At 51.7% G+C, this 19,226-nt stretch overlaps 2 protein-coding genes across 2 annotated transcripts in view; one reads left to right on the top strand and one right to left on the bottom strand.

Annotated features, from left to right (window-relative positions):
* Positions 1 to 10,093, top strand: part of Rnf207 (ring finger protein 207) — a 22,614-nt gene extending 12,521 nt beyond the window's left edge. Inside the window, 8 exon segments of the mRNA XM_013031608.1 lie at positions 11 to 197; positions 430 to 594; positions 1,373 to 1,424; positions 1,669 to 1,786; positions 5,399 to 5,479; positions 7,506 to 7,540; positions 7,543 to 7,712; positions 10,028 to 10,093. Coding sequence (XP_012887062.1) covers positions 11 to 197; positions 430 to 594; positions 1,373 to 1,424; positions 1,669 to 1,786; positions 5,399 to 5,479; positions 7,506 to 7,540; positions 7,543 to 7,712; positions 10,028 to 10,093 — 874 coding nt within the window.
* Positions 10,094 to 10,603: 510 nt separating this feature from the next.
* Positions 10,604 to 19,226, bottom strand: part of Icmt (isoprenylcysteine carboxyl methyltransferase) — a 15,439-nt gene continuing 6,816 nt past the window's right edge. Inside the window, exons 2-5 of the mRNA XM_013031617.1 lie at positions 18,555 to 18,643; positions 16,380 to 16,549; positions 15,162 to 15,379; positions 10,604 to 11,863 (exon numbers count right to left, since the gene is read on the bottom strand). Coding sequence (XP_012887071.1) covers positions 11,681 to 11,863; positions 15,162 to 15,379; positions 16,380 to 16,549; positions 18,555 to 18,643 — 660 coding nt within the window. The 3' untranslated portion in view covers positions 10,604 to 11,680. The remainder of the gene's footprint in view (positions 11,864 to 15,161; positions 15,380 to 16,379; positions 16,550 to 18,554; positions 18,644 to 19,226) is intronic.

A 19,226-nucleotide genomic window follows, 5' to 3' on the forward strand; every position in this document is an offset into this window, starting at 1 on the left:
CTCTCCGCAGGCTGGCCGGGGGCTCCGGACCCCAGGCGCTGCGGGGGCCCCGCTGCCCCTCCCCAGCGGGGAAGGGGTCAGGGTCGCCGGTCCGGAAACCCTCGCCGCACGGAGCCGTCAGCACCCAGGTGCTGCTGGCCGAGGGCGCGGACACGCCCTTCACCGAGCGGGGTCGGCGCTACGAAGAGTCCTACCGGGTGAGTGTGGGCGGGGACGGCTCCCGCCCCGCCCCGGAAGTCAGTAACGCCCCGCCCCGTCTTGAGGTAGCCACACCCCGTCGCGTCCTGCCCCTCCCCGCATTAGCCCCGCCCTTCCAGACCCCGCCCCATCCTGAGGTAACCCCGCCCCGTCCTGCTCCGCCCCTCGCCAGGCCCCGCCCTCTCCTGAGGTAGCCGCGCCCCGCCTCCCCCCCCCCCCGCCCGTGCGCAGGGGCTGCAGGGGGAGGTGCAGAGCCTGAAGGATCAGGTGCAGGAGCTGCACCGCGACCTCACCAAGCACCACTCGCTCATCAAGGCCGAGATCATGGGGGACATCCTGCGCAGGTCCCTGCAGCTGGACGCGCAGATCGCCTCCGAGAGAGCTGTCTTCCAGGAGGTAGCCCTCGGGAGCCCCGCGACCGGAAGAGGCGGGCCTGGGCCGGCGCCCCACCCGAGGGAGGGGTGTTGGGACCTTAGGCTCTGCCATCAGACACCGTGTGGACCCAGCTGGGCCGAGGGGAAAGACGATGCTCCAAGCCGACATTTCTCTCTTATTGTTTTGGTAGTACTAAGACTTGAACTCAGCGCCCCGTGCTTGCTAGGCAGTGCTCTACTGTTGAGTCAAGCCTCCAGCCATCCAAGTAGGAGTTTCTGAAGCAGAATTGCTTCTAGTGGAGCTAGACATAGTGGTGCATGCCTGTAACCCTAGCTTCTTAGGAAGTGGTCATCTCAAAGATCACAGTTCAAGGCCAGCCTGGGCAAAAAGTTCTTGAGATCTCAACAACAGAACGTTGTATACCTGTCATGTCTGTATCATCCCAGACACACAGAAAGCCACCTTGGCAAAAACGCAAATCTCTCAAAAGTAACTACCTGGGAGCCAGTCGCTCAGCCTGTCATCCTAGCTACTCAAGAGACTGAGATCTGAGGATCATGGTTTGAAGCCAGCCCAGGCAGGAAAATCCATGAGACTCTGATCACCAATTAACCACCCCCACCCCCACCCAAAAAAAGGCCAGAAGTGGAGCTGTGGCTCAAGTGGTAGAATCCCAGCCTTAAGAGGAAGATAAGGGACAGCATCCATGCACTGAATTTAAGTACCAGAACAGTATGGGGGGGGGGTGGGAGGGATCCTACTCAGCAGTGGCATCCCCAGCATCGCCCTTTTCTTTCAGATTTGGGAGGAATCCTACCATCACATGGCTAAGGAGCAGGAGATTTATGAAGGTCCCAGGCAGTGGTTGATTGCTGAGCCACTTCCCCATGCTGGAGCTAACCTGTGCGCTAGCCAGCTGTTAACAATGCATGGCTCTTCCCCATGTTCTTTCCTGTAGAGCTTTGCTTAGCTTCCTGCACCAAATGCTGTGCCCTTTAGAGATCACTGCAAGACCCGGATCTTTAGATTGTGCCAGGCTTGAGGGTAAGAGTCTGACACTGCCAAAGCCCAACACCGTGATTTTGGCACCTGCAGCCCAGCTCCATGACCTTCTCCAGCTGAAGCAGGAGAATGCCTACCTGACCACCATCACCAAGCAGATCATGCCCTATGTTCATTCCATCGCCAAGGTGAAGGAGCGGCTGGAGCCCACGTAAGGGCTGCAGACAATTCAGAATGAGTGAGGGAAGAGGAGCCACCCTCTTTAGGGAATTAATTCAGCAGGCTAGGATGGAGGGTTCTGGACAGAACCCTAGGCATTTACAAAGTAATGATTACTGAGAGCCTGCTTGTAGACACTGATAGCTCCCTGCAGCCCTGGAAGCGCTGTGCATACAGGCTGGTGCTCCACTAGAGACAAAAGTGTAGGTGTGACTTGGGTGTGTGGTGTTTGGTGTCTTCTTGTTTGTGGAATATTCCCATCTGAAGCTGCTGTCCTCATTCCTCACCCCACCCCCACCCTGGAAGGCCTCTGGAGTTGCCCTGCATGCCACACCCAGTGCTCTGGCCTTCAGCCAGTTCCGATGTGATTGTGTGTGCTTTTGGTGGAAAAGCAACAGTTACTAGTGGCAGGGACCCTGGGGCTATTGGCTCTGAGTAGAACGAGCGAGGGCCTAGCTGGTAGCAAATCTGCTCCCAGCACAGGATCTGCTGCTTGAGTCACGCAGGCTCCCCTGCTCCCCCCCTCTAGCATGCAAGTGTCATTTACGTTCGAGACCTTATTCTTTTCAATAGACCTTTAATGAATTTGGGGATGGAGGAATTGGGTGTGTGTGTGTGTGTAACCAGCCGAGGTGGCTAATGCCCTGGACAGCATGGGTTTCACTTGTGTGCACACGCACACACCTTTTTTTGTATATGTGTTTATAGCAGGCTTGAATCCAGGACTCATGCTCTTGCTTAGCTTTTTCATTCATGGCTGATGCTTTACCACTTCCAGCTTTGTGTGTATGTGTGGAGGAGGGGGTGTTTGTATATTTCAGTATATGCCAGTACAGGGCCTGGGCAATTGTGCACAAAGCTAATGATCTACTACTTGAGCCACAGCTACACTTCCATCTTTTTTTTTTTTTTTTGCCAGTCCTGGGGCTTGAACTCAGGACCTGGGCACTGTCCCTGAGCTTCCTTTGCTCAAGGCTAGCACTCTACCATCGAAGCCACAGCATCACTTCCGGCCTTTTCTGTGTGTGTGATACTGAGGAATTGAACCAAGGGCTTCATGCATGCTAGGCAGGCACTCTTACTACTGAGCCACATCCCCAGCCCTCCAGCTTTTTCTTTTGTCAGTTGCAGGGTTTGAACTCCATTTTTGGTTTTCTGATGGTTAATTGGAGATAAGAGTCTCACAGATTTTCCTGCCTGGGCTGGCTTCAAACTATGATTCTCAGATCTCAGCCTCCTGAGTCACTAGGATGGCAGGCGTGAGCCACTAGAGCCCTTCTGTCACCCTGAGAGGTTGGACTTGGCACAGTGCACAGCACTCGGCTGAAGCCAGTTTCTGCTGCTATTTGCCATAATTCCTGCCACATGGGCTCCTCCCCTGACATGCAGTTGTTCACTCCAGGCACTATAACTTCCCTCCAAACCAGGCGCAACCAATGTGTGTGTGAACAGCAGGGATGGTTGTCCTGGGCTGTGGCAGAAAGGGACAAGAAGGGGCCTCGGATGAACCGATGCTGACCTGGATGTTGACCAGACTTTGTCATGTTCCATAGCATGGAACTAGACTGCATGAGCTTTCTTTCTGTGCACTGATTCTGTGGGAAGCTCACTCTGCGTGTGTGCTGCTGCCTGCTCCCAAGGGGACCCTGCTGGCAAGGCCACCGTGCCAGGAGAGCTGTGGTTTCGGCAGGACAGAAGGCTGGGCCCTGCTCCCGGAGGCTTGGCTAGGCTGAGATGGTCTGCTCGTCTTCAAGGCACCCCGTCCTCTGCCCCCTTCTATGCCAGCCACTCAGCCAGGAATCTGTCTTGTCCCCTTTCCTGTCCCCATGATCCTGTTTAATTGCAGCCGCATTCTGGGTACGTGTATGGCATGCCCTGCTCTTGCATATGACACCCCACGCTCCCAGTCCCCCCGTTTTTAGCCATCCATTCCTTTCTGGTTCCAGGAAGCTGTTCTTTCCTCGCCATGCTGCCAGCATAGCACCTTCCCCTGGGCTCATCTAAGGCTTTCTTCCTCACCCTGCGCCCTCTTTTAAGTGACTTCATCTACTTCCCAGCCTTTTGCCAGGCTGGCCTGGCACTTCCGCTCCTCCAAGCTCAGCCTGAAAAGCTGGATTATAGGTGCAGACACCAGGCACATTATTTTTTCTGAACCCAGGGCCTGGAGCATGCTAAGCGTGCTAGCACTGAGCTGCACCCTTGGCATTAAAGCATTCCTGCAGTGCAGCCACCCCCAGCCCTCCCCCCTCCCCAGCAAGTGCTGGGTCCAGACTCACCTCTGGCTGCCTCCTGGCATCTCTGCCAGGGTGTCCAAGCCCACCAGTGGCTGGCAGAGCCCTTGGTGTCCTCTCCTCCCCCACAGCACACCCGTTTCCCCATCTCAGTCAATGGTAACACCTGCTCAAAGCCCCGGAGCTGCCCTGACTTCTGTTCTCGCTGCTCCATTCCCATTCCCGTGCTCAAGTTCTGTAACTGAACTGTGTTTCAGCCATCAACTAAGTGCCCTGCTGCTTCCATCCCCAAATCTAGGCCACCAGAGCCAGCCGCCCCAGCTCCTTCAGCATGCTACATAGCTGGTGATCTTGTAAAAGCCCGTAACTGTCGGGTGCTGGTGGCTCACGCCTGTAATCCTAGTCACTCAGGAGGCTGAGAGCTGAAGATCACAGTTCAAAGCCAGTTTGGGCAAGAAAGTCCATGAGACTCTTGTCTTCAATTAATCACAGAAAAAGCTGCAAGTGGAGCTGTGGCTCAAGTGGTAGAAAGTGTGCTATCTTTAAGCAACAAAGCTGAGGGACAGCACCCGGGACCTGAGTTCAAGCCCCAGGACTGGCACCAAAAACAAAACAAAACAAAAAACTAATAACAAATGTATCAGGATGCTATTTAAAAAAAAAAAAAAAGCTGTGTGCTGGTGGCTCACACCTTTTGTCCTAGCTACTCAGGAGGCTGAGATCTGAGGATCACGGTTCAGTCAACCCAACCAGTAATGTTCATGACTTTTTGTTGTTGTTGTTGCCAGTCCTGGGGCTTGAACTTAGGGCCTAAGCACTATCCCTGAGTTTCTTTTTGCTCAAGGCTAATGCTCTACCACTTGAGCCACAGCACCACTTCCAGCTTTTTCTGTTTATGTGGTGCTGAAGAATCAAACCCAGCGCTCTGTGCATGTAGGCAGGCACTCTACCACTGAATCACATTCCCAGCCTGTTTGTGACTCATCTCCAATTAACCACCAGAAAACCAGAAGTGGTGCTGTGGCTCAAGTGGTAGAGCACTGGCCTTGAGCTGAAGAGCTCAGAGACAGGGCTTAGGCCCAGAGTTCAAGCCCCACGACTGACCCCTTCCCGTCCCCACCCCACCCCAAAAAAAAGCAGCAAAAAAAGTTCTGCCTTTCCTCTGCCTTTCCTACCTCCCCCAAGGGCCAGGCCTCTGCCCTCCCATCCTTTACGGCAGCCAGTGGTTTACCAACTCTGGTAAACAACTGGACATTGGCAAATACTCCAGGACTTGGAGGGAAGTGTCAGTGGGCCCCGAAGTGTTGGCTTCCGTTTGATGTGGGTGCGGTGTGAGCCCAGGGCCATGCAGTGGATAGTCTGCTACCTTGAAGCATCCAGGCACCTGCAGACGAGCAGTCAGAGCGCCTGCAGAACGCACATGATGACAGCAGGAACAGTGAGGCGCTGGCCAGGTACAGCATGTCTTTCCAACTTGAGTGGACAAGTGCTGGCACTTGAGAGACAAAATGCAAAGGTCCCTCTGGTCTTGGCTTGGTGCTGGCCATGTCTATGACCTTGGCGGAGCCTCACATTTTTTTGTTGGTCGTGGGGCTTGAACTCTGGGCCTGGGTGCTGTCCTTAAGCTCTTCAGCTCAAGGCGAGCGCTCTACTACTTGAGCCACACCACCATTTCTGGTTTTTCTGAGTGGTTTATTGGAGATGTCTCACATACTTTCCTGCCTGGGCTGGCTTTGAACCGGGATCCTCAGATCTCAGCCTCCTGAATAGCTAGGATTACAGGCATAAGCCACCGGCACCTGGCTCAAATTTTGTATTTTTTACCATTCCTGAGGCTCAACCTCTGGGCTTGGGCATTGTCCCTGAGCTCCTTTTTGCTCAAGGCTAGCACTCTACCACTTGAGCTACAGTGCCACTTCCAGCTTTTGCTGTGGTTAATTGGAGATAAGAGTGTCATGGACTTTCCTGCTTAGGCTGACTTTGTACTGGGATCTTCAGATCTTAGCCTCCTAAGGAGCTAGGATTACAGGTGTGAGCCACCAGTGCCAAGCCTCTGGGCTTCAATTTGTAAAATAAAGAGGCCAGAGAGGCTTGAAACCTGGGCGAGTGCTTCACAAGTGACTTCCTAGATGACAGATGTGGCTTAGCTAGGGTTACTTCACAATTACAAATGGCAGTGTTTGCTGCCTCTGTCCACTTACACCACCAAGTTCTTACAAGGGGCTCAAGTTCTGTGATAGGAAAGGTGAATGAGGGTGATTTTGTGGTGTGTGCTCAGTTTCCTAGAGCTACTTACTGGCCAATACTTCCTGAGGCAGAAAACAGTGAGTGGGAACAGACACATCAGTCACATTGGTCTTAGGTGTTTGTGGTCCTCAGTAAGATGTGGATGGCATTGTGAAGTCAAAGCTGGGAGAGCCTGGAGGTTTGAACTGCCTCGAATGTCAGCGTGGCTGGAGACAGCAGAGACAGGTCCCACCCTCCACCCAGCCTCAGATGCTCCCCAGAACCTCCGCCCCAAGCTGAACCACTCAAACAGCCCCAGTGTGCCCCTGTCTGGCAGACAACTGCAGTCTCCTGGGGATTGGAGCCACTCAGAGATGAAGGGAGAATCTTCCATGAGAGGCAGGTCTTTCTGGATCTGAAGATGTGGTCACCTGCTGGGCCTCCAGCCGGGCGCTGGCAGCTCATGCCTACAATCCTAGCTACTCAGGAGGCTGAGATCTGAGAATCATGGTTTGAAACTAGCCCAGAAAGGAAAATCTGACACTCATCTCCAATTAACCATCAAAAAGCTGGAACTGAGCCAGGCAGCAGTGGCTCATGCCTGTCACCCTAGCTACTCAGGAGGCTGAGATCTGAGGATCGCAGTTCAAAGCCAGCCTGGGCAGGAAAGTCCATGAGACTCTCATCTCCAGTAAACTACCAGAAAACTGGAAGTGGTGCTGTGGCTCAAGTGGTAGAGCGCTTGAGCTGAAGAGCTGAGGGACAGCACCCAGGCCTGGAGTTCAAGCCCCATGACAAAAAAATAAAAGCTGGAACTGGACCTGGAGCTTAAGTGGTAGTGTTAGCCTTGAGCAAAAAGCCAAGGGAAAGTTTGCAGGTCTTGAGTATAAGCCCCAGTACTGGAGCACGCATGCACGTATACATACCAGCTGGGTGCTCACCTCTAATCCTAGCTACTCAGGAGGCTGAGATCTAAGGATCATGGTTTAAAGCCAACCTGGGCAGGAAAGTGTGAGACTCTTATCTCCATTAACCACCAAAAAGGCTGGAAGGGGTACCTGTGGCTCAAGTGGTAGAGTATCAGCCTTGAGCAAAAATGTTAGGGGGGAAAATGCTCAGGGACAGAACCCAGGCCCTGAGTTCAAGTCCTAGGATTGGCACAAAGAAAAAAAAAATGTCTATTGTGAAACTTTGGCAGGAGTGGACACAGCCCAGGAGCAAGGCAGATGTCCTCACACTGAACCGTTCCTTTAGGAATGATCCAGTAAGTATCACAGAGGAGAGAGAGAGGCATCCGAACCTACAGCCAACAGCAGGGCCCTGAGTGGCTTCTTAGACCTCACACCCAAGCAGAGCACTGGGGTGACACCCGCCATGGAGAGCACCCAGCCCCACCCTGACTTTGTACACTGGGCCTTCACCAGCCTGCTTCACTTTTGTCTGTGCTCCTATGGCACCAAGGTGACCCCAGGACCATATCTCTGCCCATGTGAAGCAGCCTGGAGTCGTCCACTGGCCCAGCACCTGCATGTTAGGTGTCTGGGGACCTGGCCCCGTGTTCAGATGATAAAAGGGGCTGCTGGGGGCTGGGAAGTTGGCTCAGTGGTAGAGCGCTTGCCTTGCATGCCTGAGGCCCTGGGTTCGATTCCTCAGTACCACATAAGCAAAAAGAAAAAAGCCGGAAGTGGCTCTGTGGCTCAAGTGGTAGAGCGCTAGCCTTGAACTGAAGAGCTGAGGGACAGCGCCCAGGCCCAGAGTTCAGGCTCCACAACCAGACCCAAAAAAAAAAAAAAAGAGGGGGGGGCTGCTGACCTGGGTTTTGTTGTTTTTGCCAGACATGGGACTTGAACTCTGAATCTGGGCTCTGTCCCTGAACTTCTTTTGCTCAAGCCTACACTGCCACTTCTGGCTTTTTCTAAGTTGTTAATTGGAGATGAGTCTCACAAACTTCCCGCCTAGGCTGGCTTTGAACCAGGATCCTCAGATCTCAGCCTCCTGAGTAGCTGGGATTCTAGGCATGAGCCACCGGCACCGGCTGGCCTGGGTTTAACAAGATGTCAGGACTGCATAGCACCTGCATTGCTTTGAATGAGTCACATCCCCGAATCACAGTTCACTGCTGACCTGACGCCACTGCAAAGTTCCACCCAACAATCTGAGCAGACTCACAAAAGGGCAAAGAACTGCCATAGTGAGGGCCGGGCCCTAAAGCCCAGAGGCCTCTGGCCAGCCTGTGGCAGAGGGCAGCTGCTCCATGCCACCTCTTTCCCAGACGGCACATGGCTGCAACCCATTTCTATGCACTGAGGAGCTTAATAAATGCTTTTAAAAACTAAGCTGCATTTAAAAGTTTTGGAGGCCAAATGGTGCCCAGAGAGCCACACTTTAAGCAAATATCCAGCAAATGATACCAGGGAGGCTGGCACATCAATACGAAATCTCAGTCACACTGACACCCATGCCCTGAACCGTGTCTGAGGGCAGAGGAATTCATCATCACAAACTGATTAGAAGAATTCAAAACAGAGCCAAGGAGGCACCAACAGTGGACCTGAGGGCTAGCTGCTGTGGATTCTGCTCACCCAGCCACCCCGATCACCTTCGAGCTTCTGTACCCCCAGAGTGACACAGTCGCCCCGAGTGAAATCAAGTATTTTTATTTAATTGGAAATAATTAGTATCTGTGAAAGAAAATCCCATTTCATATACTTAAATAAACATTTCTGTATGTAAAAAGAAGAGTAGAATAATTACTCTGTAACTCCCTCTCCTTATGGCAGTCCAGGCTGCCTCCACTCAGGATGGGTTGTGAGGGGGACCCTAACCCTAAGCACAGGTCAAAGGTCAAGCTTTTCAGAGCTGCACTGAGCATGCCCCACTCAGAGAGGCCACTGTGAAAGCAAATTACGGTGAGGGTCATACCGCCTACGGCAGTGAGAAAGTGCAGAGAAGGAATGGGGGGCCACCTGCCTGTTACAGGGACACGCGACCAAGGAGCTGTGGCTGAGACCTCCCCAAATCTGACTGCTAACACAGCCTGGTTTAAGACTTTTTCCCTCACATACCAACCCTGAATAGGCAGGAGGGATTCAGAAAGGTACTGTTGGCTCAAGAGGCCATTCTTACTAAGGAAGGGGGCAGAGACATGGCCACTGTCTGCTTCCTACCCCACAAGTTGGCTTGGGCACAGCCCCTTCTGCAAACTGCCACCCTGGCTGGGCAGCAGAGAACCAGGAGATTCTCCAGGCAGCTTTGTGTCTATGCAGAACCACACTCCATTTGAGATTCTCCACTGCAAATCTGAGTTTCTTAAAAGAAGGAAATTGTCTTGTGAGACCTGAAGTCTTTCCCTCATTGGCCTGATTCTCCACCTCAGGGGTATCAAACCCTCCAATGCTGCCCCGCCCCCCCATCTGCTAACTCCACCCTTGGACAGGAGGGTGGGATTTTCATCTCTGTACCCACCTCGATTTCCTAAAGCCTCTGGGGTATGGGCTGGGAAGCAGCATGGGACACTCCCAGGCCTGGGTTCCTGTCTAGGTCCTGGCATGCTGCTCAGCTTGCTGGTCTCTGGCAGGCGCAAGGTGGCACCAAATGCCAACCATCCACAAGGTCAGGGGCTGTCATTAACTGCTCTTCATCCTTCAAAAAGCCAACTTCATTGCCCCCAAGGGCCTCGGAGGCTGGGTCCAGTTCTGCTCAGATGTGTTAAAAGAACTCTGCCTCAAGGAGCAGGGGTAGCTGCCAGAACCCATGCCCGCCTCCTCTGCCTGCAGTCCTGGCAAGGGGATTTGCTCTGGTGGGAATGGTCTGGAGAAGCTGAGGACCGACTCCACCCATGACCCCTCCACAGCTCACTCGGGAGGGACTGTGCTGCTGTCCCCTTCAAGGGAGGCCTCTGCAAGGCCTCAGGAGGTTCTCTAGCCAGTGCCATGTATGGGCAAACCCACAGCCTCTTTGGTATATATAACACTGAAAAATCAAGCCATGAATCTAGAAATAAGTACGATTTCTCAGCTGGTAAAATGTTCTCTTGAATATATATATATATATAAATACACACACATACGCTGTATACATATAGCGTATGTGTGTGTATATATATACACATGTACACACACACACACACACTTAGGTATCTGCTCAGTTAAACGAATACAAGTCCATTCTGTGCAGTTCTTAGACCATATAACTTCCTTCTCCCACCGCTCTCCTATACACGAGGATGTCTGACTGTCTCAAGTCCTCTTAACACCCCTGAGAGGTAGGTGGTACCGGCCCCATTCTGCGGGTGGGGAAGTCATAGAGTCAAGGGGCGTGGTCAGGCTGAGCAGTGCTCAAATCCCGACAAAATCTTCCATGTTTGACATAAAAAGCCAAATTTTCCCCACAAACTTGCAGAAAAAGTGCCGCCCGAGCCCTGGCTGGGCTAGCTGCTCTACCCGGTTGACTGGCCTGAATTTAGTCGTGTGTGGTGTGGCAGAGAAGACAGCTTAGGACAGAATTGGTAGGGTGGGACCCAAGAACGGAAAACAGTGTGTGGTAGATTTACACTAAAGCTCAGAACTATGAGCTATGGTAAGAGGAAAATAAAAACCTCAAATAAATGGAGGGCAGCATTTCTCAATACATAGCAATTCCTTGCCTGGGAAAGACTTCAGTAAGCACTTCTTCTATTACAGGAGTCGGGGAGGTCAGACCCCAGGAGAGCCAAAAGGCCTTTGATCCCCCCACCCCATGCCTGGGGTGCCAAAGTCACACAAAAACGACATGACAACGGGACCCAGGGTCTGTGCTTACTGACTACCTAATAAAACCTGGAGATGGAAATAACAAGTGGGACCCTTTGAACCTAGGCTGCTTATGAGTAGATGCGTAAGTAGGGTTAAATGTGGGAAGAGCCAAGATGTCACAGAAGGGTCTTTAGCATTGTATAGATGTTCATGCATTCAAGGATGCGGTAGAGGTTAAAGCTGTGCTGCTGTGTTTTCTGTTCAGTGAAAGGATTCGGTGCATTTTCAGTGCTGATAGGTGGCCACATCATGGCCCTTCCTGGGCAGAGCTCGGCAGCGAGCAGCACCTATCTCTCGGGTTGGGTCACAGGGTCACACTCCAGCCTCGGGGGCACTGGGAGTGACCTGGGTTCTCACCAGGCCTCTCTGCAAGGGCACTGATGAATATTGCTGTGATTTGTGCCTTGTTCATTGCTAATCTGTGTCCTACCTTGATTCAGCACAAAAATTAATTGCTCCAATGGGTCCTTTGGTCCTAAGGCCTTCTGACCATTTGGTCTTGGGTGACATTCCAGAAGAGTAGTTATTGACGTATAAAATTATTAAGAAAATTCATTCTATAGTGGCCAACTGGAAGCTGTTTTGTCTAGGGCTGTGGGGGGTCCGAGACCCTCAGTCCAGCCAGGCCCCAGCCCATCATAGCCCCACCTTGACGCCCTTTATGAAAGGCAGGCCCGTGGGCACCCTCTTCTTATACTCCAGGTACTCCTCCCCAAAGAAGTGAATGAGTGAGATCTCCTCTTCTTCCGTCCGGTCTCGGAAGAAGCGCCACACTGTCAGGGCATAGACGACACCACAGATGGGATTGCACAGCATCACCTGGCAGAGACATGCCAAGAGGATCAAGGTCAGAGCGACCCACACCCGAGCACCAGTCTCTGTACCCCACAGGATTTCAGGGCACTCAGGACTCTGTGGGTTTGTGAGAGCCAGGCCAGCACTGACCCTCACACATGTTACCTGTAACAAGAAAGGAGCAACCTCTTGAACTCCAACCTTTAGGTCAGGATGCCAGATGCCCCCACCTGCACTCAGGTGTGAATTCTCCAATGTAGGGGCTCATTCTGGTGTCCCCCTGCCTCCACACACTTACATTATACTCTTTTTTTTTGTCAGTTGTGGGGCTTGAACTCTGGGCCTGCGTGCTGTCCCTCAGCTCTTCAGGTCAAGGCTAGCGCTCTACCACTTGAGCCACAGCACCACTTCCGGTTTTCTGGTTGTTAATTGGAGATAAGAGTCTCACAGACTTTCCTGGCTGGGCTGACTTTGAACCACAATTCTCAGATCTCAGCCACTTGAGTAGCTAGGATTATAGGCGTGGGCCACCAGCACCCAGTTTATACTGTACTCTTATACACCTATGCTATCAGTGTGGTCCCGACCCTGCCCAGAGCCCTCCTACAAGTATATACATACACGTCTTCCAACAGATAATGGCCCAGAAAGCTCCAAGCCTGAAAACCAAGCAAAACTGGGCCAAGGTGGCTTCCTCCATTTTATTTTCCTCATCCTGCAAAATCCTCCCACAAGCTCAGGCCAGTTCATCTGCCTCGGCCTCCTTTCCCCACTGTTCTTCATTTTTTTTTTTTTTGGGTCCAGTCGTGGGGCCTGAACTCTTGGCCTGGGTGCTGTCCCTCAGCTCTTCAGCTCAAGACTTGTGCTCTACCACTTGAGCCACAGCGCCACTTCTGGCTTTTTTTCTTTTTGCTTATGTGGTGCTGAGGAATCGAACCCAGGGCGTCATGTAAGGCAAATACTCTACCACTGAAGCCACTTTCCCAGCCCCTATTCTTCATTTTTCTGATTCTCCCCAGAGACCCATAGCCAAATAAGTCTCCCGAAGCCCAAAGAATTCCCAGCAACCTAGAAGCCACTCCTGACCCTATGGCGCCAACTAACCCACCCGTGACCCTATGTGCCAACTAACCACCCGTGATCCTATGTGCCAACTAACCCACCCGTGATCCTATGTGCCAACTAACCCACCCGTGATCCTATGTGCCAACTAACCCACCCGTGACCCTATGTGCCAACTAACCACCAGTGACCCTATGTACCAACTAACCACCCGTGACCCTATGTGCCAACTAACCACCCGTGACCCTATGTGCCAACTAACCACCCGTGATCCTATGTGCCAACTAACCACCCGTGACCCTATGTGCCAACTAACCACCAGTGACCCTATGGCACTAACTAACCCACCCGTGACCCTATGTGCCAACTAACCCACCCGTGACCCTATGTGCCAACTAACCACCCGTGATCCTATGTGCCAACTAACCCACCCGTGACCCTAAGGAACCAACTAACCCACCTGTGACCCTATCATACCAACTAACCCACCTGTCCAGTGGTGGTGACAACCTGGCACCCTATGGACATGATCTTCCTCAAGCAGGGCCTTTTATCCAAAACACCCTGCACACACCAAATTCCCACCACTTCTCTCCACTGTGTGCAGTTTCATTTTGTCTTTCTTTGTGGTATTGGGAACACAGAGCCTTACAAGTGCTAGGCAAGCACTCTACCTGCTGAGCCCTCCCCCGTCTCATCCCCCCCCCCCCCCCCGCATTGCTGAATGCTCTGGGCATCTCAGCACCATGCCAAGCCACTGGTGACCGTGAAGCCATTCACCTCATAGCTGCTACCTCACACAGTCATCTCCTCTTCCATGTGACAGGGAAAAGATGACAAGCAGGAGCAGCCTGGCTGGCAGGTCAGGGCCTGTACTATTACCCTCGTGGATGTGTAAAGCCTTTTGGCATCCATGATGGCAGCGTTCCTGACCGCAGACTGCAACCCACTACAGTGAAGGTGAAATCAATCTAGGGCATAATGAACAGTATTTGAAGTAAGACAGAAAATACCGTTTTATGAAAAGGAAGGGTAAGAACTGGTCCAGGGAGCCAGGCACCAGTGGCTCATGCTTGTAATACTAGCTACTCAGGAGGAGATCTAAGGATTGCAGTTTAAAGCCAGACCAGGTAGGAAAAAGTCCATGAGACCCTTATCTCCAATCATAGAAAAAGTGGGAAGTGGTGCTATGGCTCAAGTGGCAGAGTACTGGCCTTGAGCACAAGAAATTACGGGGCAAGGCCGGGCACTGGTGGCTCATGCCTGTAATCCCAGCTACTCAGGAGGCTGAGATCTGAGGATCGCGGTTCAAAGCCAGCCCGGGCAGGAGAGACCGTGAAACTCCTATCTCCAAGTGGCACTGTAGCTCAAGTGGTAGAGCGCTCGCCTTGAGCTGAAGAGCTGAGGGACAGCGCCCAGGCCCAGAGTTCAAGCCCCATGACCAACGAAAAAAAAAAAAAAAAAAAAGAAATTACAGGGCAGCGTCCAGGCCCAGAGTTCAAGCCCCAAGACTGGCACAAAAAAAAAAAAAATTGTTCCAAGGAAGACATGTTCCGTTGACACAAACACATACGTGGTGAAGTACAATGTGAAAAATATCTATGGCCTAAAACAACGAAAATCATCACGGCCCTACCCACTTAGGTACACAGGGAGCAAGTGTTTAAAGCAAATTATTATAATTATTATTTTGCCAATCCTGTGGCTTTGAACACAGGGCCTGGGCACTGTCCCTGAGCTCTTCAGCTCAAGGCTAGCACTCTACCACTTGAGCCATAGCACTACTTCTGGGTTTTTCTGTTTATGTGGTACTGAGGAATCGAACTCAGGGCTTCATGCATGCTAGGCAGACACTCTACTATTATTTTATTCGACTATAATCATCTGTTATTAGAAAATGTGACTGCAAATGTGGGAGTGATATGTACACTTCAAAAATATTAACCCTCAAAAAGAAACCCCTACATAGTTATCTGCCCCAACTAACATTAGATATCAGTCCCCGGGAAGCCAGGTGCCAGTGGCTCACACCTATAATCCTAGCTACTCAGGAGGTTGAGACCTGAGGATCGTGGTTCAAAGCCAGCCCAGGCAGGAAAGTCTATGAGACTATAAACTACCAGAAAACTGGAAATGGTGCTATAGCTCAAGTGTTGGAGTACTAGTCAAGCAGAAAAGCCCAGGGACAACACCCAGGTCCTGAGCTCAAGCCCCACGACCAAAAAAAATAAAACAAGAGTAAATGAAGCCTGTGTCATACCTGAGTTCCAATACTCCAATAAAACCACCCCACATAGGAAGGGTGCCGGAACCAAGCGTATACCCCGCTTGTCACCAGAGTGTGGGTGTCTGACTTTTCATTTTGCACCACGTGGTTGAAGTTGGAGCCCGCAGTGAACATGGCAGCCTTCCTCAGGCACTCTCCAAAGATGACCATCAGCAGCCCCGTGGCGCTGAGCCAGGTGATCTGCTTCAGTTCTGTAGAGAGACATCAGGGATAGGCAGTGAGGACACCGGACTGCCCATCGCCCTCCTTCATCGTTCAACCTATTTCCCCAAAGACAGAAAAATCAGAAAACAGGCCAAGGGCAATTAGTATTTGTCATCACGTTAAAAGAAAACAAGACCCACCCCCATCTGAGTCGCTATTCATCCATTTGCTTTATTATTTACTGGTTTTTGACAGTACTAGGGCTTGAACGCAGAGCCTCGAGCTTGCTAGGCAGTATGCAGGCACTTTACCGCACTCGACCAACACCTCCAGGCCTGCTTCTTTGCTGATTATTTTAGAGATGGAGTCAGGTAAACCTCTGACCAGGCTGGCATAGACAGGATTACAGGGATGATGCAGGCCCCCAGCATCACCCATTTACTGTAACACACCAACAGGCCAATTACAGCGTGCTCCTGCTAGGCTGGTGGCTCTGCAGCGCTCACTCACTCACATCCTTCTATTAGGAATAAGGATGGCTGGGAGAAGCACGGCCAGAATCTTGGGAAGCACACACGAGCGTGCGCGTGCGCACACACGTGCACACACACACACACGCACACACACGCACACACACACGTTTCTTCACTGGCAACAGAAAGTACTTCAGTCTCAGAGGGGCCTCCAGATGCTAAGGTGCTGGCTAATAAAACCTTCCTGTGAAATCCCTCCTCCCACAGAAGACGGACGGACGCAAACTTCATCTGATTACAACATGAAAACCATCAGATTTGTGTGTTGTGTTATGCAAGGTTGAAAGCAAAAGGTCAACCTGTCCTGGATTCAAGTTCTAGAAGTGGAATTCTCCAGCGAGTGAGAGAATGAACGCAAGCGGAGCCTGTTCCTTATAAATAGCTTAGTGAGGACAGAGGGCTGGGGAGAATGGCTCAGGGGAGATTAGACCTGAAAGGTGAACCAATGTCAATGTTCTCAGCCCATGGCAAGGCGCTCTTCTCCCTTCCCCTGGGGAGGGGAGGGCAGACTCACCTGGCCAAAAGATATTTTCAAGTGTGAACTCTATCCAAGAAGAAAGAGCAGCCACTGTGTACTCCAGACTGTGATTGAGGAGAAATGAGTCCAAAGACAGACTTTTGGGATTGTTGACAGCTGTCACTAAGTACTCAGAATAGTGGAATAAGGACAGCGAGCACACATACCTGTTTAAAAAAAACAAAGAGAGGAGGCTGGGAAGGTGGCTCAGTGGCAGAGTGCTTGCCTTGCATGCATGAGGCCCTGGGTTCGATTCCTCAGCACCACATAAGCAGAAAAAGCCGGAAGGGTGCCGTGGCTCAAGTGGTAGAGTGCTAGAATTGAGCTGAAGAACTGAGGGACAGCGCCCAGGCCCAGAGCTCAGGCTCCATGACTGACCAAAAACAAACAAAAAACAACAACAAAGAGGTAAACTGGGCAAGAGAACTAAATTAGCCATAATAAAAATACAGATTTGAGCCGGGTGCTGGTGGCTCACGCCTGTAATCCTAGCTACTCAGGAGGCTGAGATCTGAGAATCGCGGTTCAAGGCCAGCCCGGGCAGGAAAGACCGTGAGACTCCTATCTCCAATAAACCACCAGAAAACCGGAAGTGGCGCTGTAGCTCAAGTGGTAGAGCGCTCGCCTTGAGCTGAAGAGCTGAGGGACAGCGCCCAGGCCCAGAGTTCAAGCCCCACGACCAACAAAAAAAATTAAAAAAAAAAAAATACAGATTTGAGTCTCAACTGTCCCTAAAAGTATGGTGAGGCCACTGGCAGCTGTGTGGGCAGGAGACAGCAACGTGTAGCCTTCCCCCTGTGGTTTGCAGGAAGTGGGTTTTTTAATGGAGTTATGATTTTGAATGCTTGTTGATCAGGAGGCTTGAACTCAGGGCCTAGGGTTTGTCCCTGAGCTTTTTTGCTTAAGGCTAGCATTCTACCACTTTTACCTGCAGCTTCATTTCCAGTTTTTAGGTGATTAATTTAGAGATAAGAGCCTTTCTTGCCTGGGCTGACTTTACACTGAGACCCTCGTATCTCAGCCTCATGAGACGCTAGGATTACGGGTCTGAGGCACCAGTGCCCAGCTCCTTTTTTTTTTTGTCAGTTGTGGGGCTTGAACTCTGGGCCTGGGCGCTGTCCCTCAACTCTTCAGCTCAAGGCGAGCCCTCTACCACTTGAGCCACAGTGCCACTTCCAGTTTTCTGGTGGTTAATTGCAGATAAGAGTGTTACAGACTTCCTGCCAGGCTGGTTTTGAACAGCAATCCTTAGATCTCAGTCACCTGAGTAGCTAGGATTACAGGTGTGAGTCACTGGTGCCTGGTTCCTTTTGTCCTTTTTTAATACTCTGTGTGTGTGTGTGTATGTGTGTGTGTGCATGCGTGCGTGTGTACAGGTGCTTTGGTACTAGGACTTGAACTTGGGGTCTGTGCACTTCACTCAAGGTGGTACCCTGTCACTTGAACTACCCCTCCACTTCCAGCTTTTTGCTAGTTAACTGGAGATAAGAGTCTCTCAGAATTTTCTAACCTGGCTGGCTTCAAACCTCAATCCTCAGATCTCAGCCTACCGAGTAGCTAGAATCCTCAAGGCATGAGCCACCAGTACCTGGCAGCAACACACATTTTTTTAAAAGAAAGAGGTAGCTATCAACGTAAAGTAGTAATGTATGTTAGAAAGTTCAAGAGACTAACATAATTCTAGTATAGAAGGATTAGATGGCTCAACGACAATAGGAGATAAAGCTTTTTAGCTTGAAGCCCTGGTCACAGCCAGGTCAGAGACCCGAAGGCTTGAAGGACAGAAGCCCTAAGGCAGGGAAAGGTCCCACGCTGCCTGTGGGGGTGCAGACTTGAAAGACTCAGGATGAGCAACCAAAGCCTTGCTGCCTCCCACCACTCCCATCACCTGCACCCCCTTCTGGGAAGGGCAAGTGGCCTCACTCAGTGCTGTCACCTTTGGAGAGGGTGTGGGGAGACCTGCTTCTGTCTCCAGGACAATCAAGTAACTGGCACAAGCAAAACAAGACATGCACTGTGGGAATGGGAATCAAGGGCAGGCATGCATCCCCCAGTGACTTTCTGCCTGTAGCATAGCTCAGACACCAGGAGGAGGAATGCCACTGACGCCCCTCTAACTGCCCCCACCCTGCGCCCCCTCCCAAAACACAGCAGTCCCCAAGTATTTCTTACCAGCCAAAATGATTCCAGGAAGATTGGCTAAAACTGAGCAGCACTCCACAGCCAAACACAAAGCCAAGGAAGCAGGCTCGGATGGCGATCTGAAACAGATCAGAATTGACACCCAGTCACCAGCTGTTCCAAACCACCCTCTGGTTGACCCTTGTGAGTCCTCCTGGGATGGAAGGTCACTGGCAAGCAGAGGACCCAGTCCACTTGCTCAGAGGTTCAAAAGGTGAAACAGGGCCTCTCTGGCTCTGTGGCTTTGGGCAAGTTAATTAACTCCTCTGGATCTTGGCGTATCCATTTACATCAGCAGGGGAACACAGGACTCGCCTCTTAGGACAGCGGTGATGACTACCTAAGTACCTGAGGAAAACTGCAAACAGAAATGGTGAATGCCATCATCTCTGCTGTAGTTCCAGAGGAGAGGAGAACTCCTCAAACATTGTTTCTCGGCCGCTGGGATGAGGACCGGGGGACTGCGCCGGACGGTCCCGGCGGGGGGTGGGCTGGGACTGCAGGTAAGACTCCACACCTTACATTACATAAAAGAACCGTGGCCTCGCTCACTCCCGCCCCACGCACATCAGATGCCACAGCTGCTGGAAAGCAGGAGCTGCAATTTAACACCCACGGCCGGGAGCGGCGGGTCCGTGCGGTGCCCTGAACTCGTGGCCGAGG

Source organism: Dipodomys ordii, unplaced genomic scaffold (assembly GCF_000151885.1).
Source record: "Dipodomys ordii isolate 6190 unplaced genomic scaffold, Dord_2.0 Scaffold6, whole genome shotgun sequence".
In the NCBI taxonomy this organism is placed as follows: Eukaryota; Metazoa; Chordata; class Mammalia; order Rodentia; family Heteromyidae; genus Dipodomys; species Dipodomys ordii.